Source organism: Leucopleurus acutus (genome assembly GCF_964270905.1).
Source record: "Leucopleurus acutus genome assembly, chromosome: 10".
Taxonomy (NCBI): domain Eukaryota; kingdom Metazoa; phylum Chordata; class Mammalia; order Artiodactyla; family Delphinidae; genus Leucopleurus; species Leucopleurus acutus.
In genome coordinates, this window is record NC_139153.1 from 74,047,681 (window position 1) to 74,056,153 (window position 8,473).

The 8,473-nt window shown below is 50.2% G+C and overlaps 1 protein-coding gene across 1 annotated transcript; it reads right to left on the reverse strand.

The window, feature by feature from the left end:
• Positions 1 to 402: 402 nt before the first annotated feature.
• On the reverse strand, positions 403 to 8,028 carry DRC5 (dynein regulatory complex subunit 5; the record flags this gene model as incomplete). Its single annotated transcript, XM_082848083.1, has 4 exons — positions 403 to 579; positions 2,167 to 2,616; positions 6,185 to 6,756; positions 7,752 to 8,028. 4 exons carry the CDS (start codon positions 8,026 to 8,028, stop codon positions 403 to 405), a joined length of 1,476 nt encoding a protein of 491 aa, XP_082704209.1.
• Between the last annotated feature and the right edge of the window lie 445 nt (positions 8,029 to 8,473).

The following is an 8,473-nucleotide window of genomic DNA, read 5'->3' on the forward strand; positions in this document are numbered from 1 at the left end:
TTTGGTAGAGAGAAAAATGGTGGGGAGGAGGGTGGTCAGGGAGATGGGCGACCCCTGTGGGAGAGTCTGGGCCGGCACAGTCCCTTAGAGTCTGCTTTGCCTTCCCCATTCTTGGGAGAAGTCAGTCATTTCAGTGAGTCCGGTAATATCCTCTCCCTGCGTACCAGGGCTAAGTCCTATTTCCTACCCCTATCCCAGGCCCCTTCCTCTCCTCACATCTTTATCTGCACAACCCTTGATCACTCATCCCAAAGATATTCTTGGTCTCCCTCCCCACTCCCTCCAGACCAGTGTGACACTGTGCAGCAGGCATGGCAGGGGCATGAAATGAGGGATGGGGCTAGGGCAGTGACCCAGCTGCTCACTGCCCCAGCCCTGTCCCCATCTTATCCCGCCAGGTTCTCAGGGCCCTTGGCCGTGGCTGGAACTCAGGGCCCGCTGGCGGGCTGCTTCACGGTTGGCACAGAGGGCCTGGCCGATGAGATACTCGCTCTCCTGGGCGATACCTGACAAGCGCAAATCAAACTCCAGGAGGGTCTTGTTGTCTGACATGCCTTCTAGAAGCTGCTTCCCGCCATCCTGGTTCAGGAATACAAAGGAAAGCATCACTTTCCGCCACTACCCAGGATCACACACGCGGGTGTGTACGCACATACACATGTTTATACAGATGTGACTGAAACAACAGGTTCACAAAACAATTCTTAACCTATTTGTGTGGCACTGACATTTTCTATCCTATTCTATCCTGTTCCATCCTATTCCCGGAGAAAAATGGTGCTCAAAGTTCACTAAATTGATTTTTCAACCCCAGTGGTTTGAAAAACATGGCGCTATGTCAGTGATGGTGATTCCGCTCCTCTGGTTCAGCCATGAGCACGTGAGACAAATCTGGCTTGTGAGATATGAGGAGGAAGTCTGGAGGGAGTGACTTCTGGGAAGTTTCTCCTCATAAAAGAGAACAAAAGAGAGTAGTGGTCTCACTTTTTCTGCCTCTGAGCGTGGCCCAATGGAAAATGCAGCCACCATCTTGGGCTCATGAGAGTCGCACAAGAGAGGACGTGGCTGTGTGGTTAGGTGGGCAGAGCAGAGGACGGTGCTGAGCCAAGGATCTCACCAACCCCAGAGCCCCATTCCCCCAGGCTTCTGATTATGGGACACAATGAATAATCCTCTTGTTTAAGCCATTTCCCGATTAAGCTTTCTGTTACTTGTAGCCAAGAGCGCCCCCTCTGGAGACAGTGTCTATGTGAGTAAGACTGTCCTTGGGGGAGGTTTGGTAGAGGGTGCAGGGCCCTAACTGGAGTACATGGAGGGCTGTCCTCGCTAGTTCCTACAGCTCCAGCCCCTTCTGGGTTGGGTGGGCCAGGCCTAATGTGAAAAATTCCACATTGGGAGGCAGAACGCTGCTCTTCTAAGGTTGTGATCCAACAGCGTGTTGCAAAGTCAATTCAATGGGTCACAGAGCATTTTTGTTTTTAATGAAGCCGTGTACATTATAAAGGAAATCATCAGTATACATCACAAGCAGTACAAGTAACTTTCAATTCTGTTATATTGATGTATACGTTCACTAGGTGTTCATGTTAATTGCATTTGTTACTCTGAGACTTGGTCAAGATTTGAAAGACATTGTCTATTGGAAAGGATCCAGGCTTTCAACCTGACTGGATGCTCTCGGGCAACTCACTAACCTCTCTGAGGTTCAGTTTTCCATCTGTAAAGTGGGGTTAAGAATACACATTTTACTAGATAACTGCGAGGGTTAAAGAACAACGAATGGATACTGGGTGCCTAGCATAGGCACCCAGTATCCATACTATAGAACCCCGAGTAATAGTAACAGCTAGCAATTACTGAGGACCTAGCCAGTGCCTGCAATGGATAACTGCTTTACAAGCATAACTCATTTAATCCTCCCAGTAACAACACTTAGAAGTAGATTCTATTATTATTATTCCCATTTTACAGAGGAGGAGATGGAGGCCCCAAAAGGTTAAGTAACTTAACCAAGTGCTAAATGGCAGAGCTGGGCTGATAACCGGGTAAAGGCTATGATCCTAACAATTATCCGCTACGTACCCCACAGCAATCGGATTCCACTCCCGCCTCCCAAGGCCCCAGGGCCTCCCCTTGGCCCTGCCTGTCCCAGAAGCGGTGGCTCACCAGCCCGATGTGGTTGCAGGACAGGTTGATGCTAGTGAGCGTGGTGTTGATGGACAGCACCTGGGAGAGGAGCGTGGCAGTGGGCTCGGACAGCTCGTTGCCCCCGAGGTGCAGTGTGGTGAGGCACTTGTTGGTCTGCAGGGCGTGGGCGAGCGCCTGGCCGCCCTCATCCTCGATGCAGTTGAGGCGCAGGCTGAGGGAGATGAGGTTGCTGTTGTGCGCCAGGGCGTGAGCCAGCGACTGGGCGCCGGGCGCGCGCACCTGGTTGTTGGCGAGGTTGAGCACGCGCAGGCGGCTGTGGCCCAGCAGCTTGGCGGCGGCGCGCGCGCCCCGGTCTCCGATGAGGTTGTGTGACAGGTCCAGCTCCTCTAGGGCCGCGTGGTCCAGGAGGCTGCAGATGAGGATGCGGGCCTTGTCATCGTCCACCTTGCTTCGGGTCAGCCTGAAGATCTGTGGGCAGGCAGAGGGGCCACAGCACCCTGCAGCCAGGAATCATCTGCCTGCCTGCCTGACTCCTGCAGGTAGAGGAGGGAGCCCCAGGGAGGAGGAGTTCTTCTCTTTCAAGAACTTGGCTGGGAAGGGGGAGAAAGGTAGAGCGGTAATGGATGAGGGGTTCGGCCACCTGGCTGGCTCTTGGGCAGGGCGGGCCTACCCAGCATGACACAGCGGTGCAGAATTGGCGGCAGCTAGTAAGGGGAAAAGACTACCACTTATTGAGAAATGACTATGTGCTGGGCATGCTGCTAGAACATTCCATAGCCATATCCCTAACCCTCAGCATCCCAGTGAGATGGAACAAGTTCTCTCCATTTTACAGTAGAAAATGGAGGCTTTGAGCGGATACATCATTTGCCCAGAGTCGCACAATGATTAAGCTGTGGAGGCAGGTTTTGAATCCAGGCCTGTTGGATGCCGCAGCCCCTCACTGCACCCTCCTCAGCCAGCTAAGCTCCACCGTGGCAAGGAGAGGAACTCTCTGAAGGAGAGTGCCAGGGTAAGAACCGGGGAGAACGTGGGAAACGTTGAGAAACAGTAAATGGATGGGATGAAGAAAAAAGATAAAAGAAAGGAGGTGGGACTAGCATTATGAATATCGGAGGTGGGACCCCTGTCCCTTTGCTTTTCACTGGCTTGGCCTGCTGCTCCCTCTGCCTTGAGACCTCTGAGTGGCTGGCCTCCCCGTCCTTCAGTCCTCTCCTCTCTCTACATCCCTCTTAGCCAGCTCTGAATCTTTTGTCCCTCTTTTTTATTGCCTCTATCTGGCAAAGCTCCACTGTGGATCAACCCCACTCTATCTCCTGTATGTCTGGGCCCAAGCAACTGACATGATGGAAAACGTCACATCACAGGACTGGCTGGTATCACTGGAACCACCAATAGGCCCTCAGTGCTGAGTGCCAACTCAACTCTGCTTCTCTGGACAATATACTCTCTCATAATCTACAACATAATCTACAACATAATCTACAACAACGATTTCAACCTTCTCCAGCCCCTCACCCTACAGCCTGAGGTGGGTCTCCTCAGCCATTGAGTAGGAACCCTTTCTTTTCCTAATCCCAAACATAAATCCACTGCAACCCACCACATCCACTCTCCCCTCTGCCTGGAGCCAACCGCCCTACCTCACCTCTAGACCCCATTCTTCCTGTCTTCTCAGGAACCTTCCTTGGTCAATGAACCTGTGCCTCTCTCCTGTACTCAGCTCCTTTCTTGCAATTGGGTGGAGCTTTACATTGGTTTCATTTTTTACTTTTTTTTTTTATTTTTCATTATTTTATTGAAGTATAGTTGATTTATAATGTTGTGTTAGTTTCTGGTATACAGCAAAGTGATTCTTTTTCATATTCTTTTCCATTATGGTTTGTTACAGGATATTGAATATAGTTTCCTGAGCTATACAGTAGGACCTTATCTATTTTATATATAATAGTGTGTATCTGTTAATCCCAAACTCCTAATTTATCCCTCCCACACCCCTTCTCCTTTGGTAACCATAAGTTTGTTTTCAATGTCTGTGAGTCTATTTCTGTCTTGTAAATATCTTGTATCATATTTTAGATTCCACATATAAGTGATATCATATGGTATGTCTTTGTTTGACTTACTTCACTTAGCATGATAATCTCTAGGTCCATCCATGTAGCTGCAAATGGCATTATTTTATTCTTTTTTATGGCTAAGTAGTATTCCATTGTTTATATATACCACATCTTCTTTATTCATTCATTTAGGTTGCTTCCATGTCTTGGCTATTGTAGATAATGCAACTGTGAACACTGGGGTGCATATATCTTTTCGAATTAGAGTTTTCTCTGGATATATGCCCAAGAGTGGGACTGCTGAATCATATGGTAACTGTATTTTTAGGTTTTAAAGGAACCTCCATACTGTTCTCCACAGTGGCTGTACCAATTTACATTCCCACCAGCAATGAATGGAGGAGTGTTCTCTTTTCTTCATACCCTCTCCAGCATTTATTATTTGTAGACTTTTAAATGATGGCCATGCTGACTGGTGTGAGGTGATACCTCACTGTAGTTTTGATTTCATTTCTCTCATAATTAGAAAAGTTGAGCATATTTTCATGTGTCTGTTGGCCATCTGTATGTCTTCTTTGGAGAAATGTCTTTTTAGGTCTTCCGCCCATTTTTTGATTGGGTTGTTTTTTTGGTTATTAAGTTGTATGAGCTGTTTGTATATTTTGGAAATTAAGCCCTTGTTGGTTGCATCATTTGCAAATATTTTCTCCCAGTCTGTAGGTTGTCTTTTCATTTTGTTTATGGTTTCCTTTGCTGTGTAAAAGCCTATACATTTGATTATTTGTTTATTTTTGTTTTTATACATTGTTTTTAAACACATGCAAATTTCTTCTTAAGAAAACCTAACCCCCTCATCTGTTACTGCTCTACCTTTCTCCCCCATTCACAGCCAAGTTCTTGAAAAACCTGATCATGGTCATTCCGTTTCCTCACTTCCCACTCTCTCCATAAACCACTCCAATCTGGCCTCTGCTCCTGGCATTCCATTGACACAGCTTCCACCCAGTGACCTCCAAGTTTGCTAAATCCGGTCCTCAGCTCCATCCCACTTCCCTGCTGCTCACCCCTTTCTTGAAAAGCATCCCCCGGCTCTGGGACACAGTGCTGTGTCCTTCTTCTCTCCCACCTCTGATTTCTTGGCAGGCTCTCTCTCTTCCAACCAGAATATTTGGGACATGCTTAAACTAAAAAAATATTCGTTGTGTATCTGAAATTCAAATTTAACTGGATGTCCTATATTTCTATTTGGTAAATCTGGCAACTCTGTTCGAGTTGCAATTTTACATTTATATGATTGCTGATTACTGCCTTTTATCCCCACCAGACTGTTAGCTGGAGGGCACAAATGGTATAATTGTGCTCATGATTGAATCTTCAGCACCTAGGACAGGGCCTGGAGTGCAGATGTGTGTTGGATGACTAAATGGCTGGTGAATGAGCAGGGCAGTGCCTTGTGCATCTCTGCATCCCCAGAACCCAGCTTGGTGCAGAGTGCATAAGAGGACACTTGGTCAGGGACTTCCCTGGTGGCGCAGTGGTTAAGAATCCGCCTGCCAATGCAGGGGACACGGGTTTGAGCCCTGGTCCGGGAAGATCCCACATGCCGAGGAGCTACTAAGCCCGTGCACCACAACTACTGAGCCTGCGCTGTAGGGCCCATGTGTCGCAACTACTAAGCCCGAGTGCTGCAACTACTGAAGCCTGCGTGCCTAGAGCCTGTGCTCCGCAACAAAAGAAGCCACCGCAATGAGAAGCCCACGCACCGCAACGAAGAGCAGCCCCTGCTCACTGCAACTAGAGAAAGCCCGCGCCCAGTGACGAAGACCCAATGCAGCCAAAAAAAAAAAAAAAAAAGAAAGAAAAAGGACACTTGGTCAATGAGCGAGAAGGAAATAGGAGAAGAAGGTGGGGATACAAGAGGAAGGGAAGGGAAGAGGGAATCAAATCAGAGAGATGCTGAGAATGGCAGGTGGTACCTTGAGCGTGTGGCATGCCTTGACTGTGGCTGCCAGGGAGTGGCAGTCGCGGTAGGTGAAGAGGAAGAGGTTCCACTCGAAGTTCATGCCACAGTCCTTGACACCGTACACCAGGTCCAGCTCCTCCAGGTGGCTCAGGCCAGCCACCAGGTCGCCCAGTTGGTAGTGGCCCATGGCCGGCTCCTCCTCCATCTCTCCTTCACTGCTGGAGTCGGACTGATCCCCGCCCCGAAGTGGGGGCGGGAGCTGCACGGGCGGAAGGAACTGATCCACCCGGATCGTGTGCACGTAGTTCCTGCAGAGCGGCAGCAGGCTGAGGATCACCTCGGGGTCCGTGGTGCCGGGGATGAAGTGCTTCAGCAGGTTCTCCAGGTGCAGCTCGAAGAACATGCGCTTCCAGCTGCCGCCGTGCTCGTCCACGTGGCACACGGGCCAGCGTTGCGTGCAGCAGCGGCGCCAGTAGTTCTCATCCTCTATCAGGTTGGCGGTCACAGCCAGCGGCAGGTCGGGGGACAGTTGGTTCAGGACCTTCTTCTGATGCTCTGGGAGCAGCTGCTTCAGGATAGGGTTGTCTTTGGGAACAGAAATAGGAGTCACAGTGTTGGGGACGCTGCACATGCTACCCTGAGCTGAGCCTGTCTGGGGGCACCCAGGAAAGGGAAGACCCCCTGTCTTTAGGGAAGCCCAGTCTGAGAGAGGAGGCAGACTTTATTCTCAGGGAGGCTCAACCTGAGGAGGGAGATATCACCCCTGACTCTGGGTTGTTCCCAGTTGAAGGTAGATATCTTAGCATTTGGTCTCAGGGAGCTCCCAGTCTGAGGCAGAATCTCAGGTCCAGCCCTCAGTTATTCCTTAATCTAGTAGAGGAGACAATCCCTGACTTCAGAGGCTCCCAGTTTGATTTGATTCATTCATTTCAAAACAAAATGTTTTTTTTGAGCACCTACTATGCACCACACACTGTTCTAAGTGCTGAGGATACAAGAGTGAACAAAACAGAGGAAGCTGCTCCATCTCATGAGCAGAGGCGACTCTAAACAAGTCAAACGAATGTATTGTAGGTCTGGTGGCGACAAGTGCTGTAGACAAAATGATGGCCCTGTCCTCACAGAGCTCCCCACCTGGTAAGAGAGGTTGGCAACTCATCTTTGAAAAGGATGAACATTTACAGAGACTAAAGTACAGAACAAACCAAGAACCTGTACACGCCATGGAAGACTCCGAGAGAGTGGAGGACGATCAATCAGGGAGGGCTTTCTGGAGGAGGAGGTAGGTATGGCTTGGGCTGTGCTTTGTTGGAGAGAGTGGGACAGTCGAGGAACAGGCATAGGCATGGAGGGCACAGTGTGTGGGGGAGCCTGGTGGGACCTGCAAGTGGGGACGGCCAGAGAAACTGTCTTGGCCTCTGGGGAGGGGGGAAGGGAGGTGCTGAGTGGGGATGAGGATGCTGTGTGGGAGGGCAGGGGCTGCCCCAGGACCCAGCTCTGAGGCCTCACCTCCAGGCAGTCCCCGCCCACTGGGCCCCACTCCTGGCCTTGTCTCCCGACCGAGGCAGGGACAGACTCACTCTGGAAGTTCTTGACAATGTGTTGAATGCAGAGTTCTGTGAGGAGGGGCACAATGGCCACTGACCACTCAGCATCCTCAGCAATGATCCTGCGCATCCGACGTACCCCAGCCCCGGAACTCGGGCCCTTGGACTTCACTGGGGGTGGGATGACAGAGGACTTTGAGGGCTGTGGGCCTGTGCTTGAAGCTTGGCCGGCAGTGAAGGACTGGTCCTGGGTGGAGGTTGAGGACCAGCTGGGGACCGACGGTGGGGGTGTTATCTGGGTTTCCTCCATGCTGGGGACTGACAACACAGGGACAAGTGGCCTCTTGGTGATGGCCTTGTGACAGGGAGTTTCTCAGACAGGCGGGTCCTGGATGCCGGCGGGAACCTGGAGCAAGAGGAAGGGATGGAGTTGTTACTTTGGACGGTCTCGGTGGGCTTTTACCAAGAGACGTAGCAGGGGTGGTTGTTAAGGGTCAGTCTCTGGATTAGAGCAAATCCAGGTGCAAATCCCACTAGCTGGGCGGCTTTGGGCCAGTTACTGAAACTTTCTGAGTTTCAGATGCTTCCTCTGTGAAATGAGGATAACAATTACCAATAAGCTGATTGGGAGGAGTGAATAAAAATAATGCATCCAAGGAGGCATAGCATACTGTGACACACAAAACTGTAGCAAGCAACAGCCCCACATTTTAGACAGTAATAGCTGTACAGCAATTACAAGCAATTGCTGTATG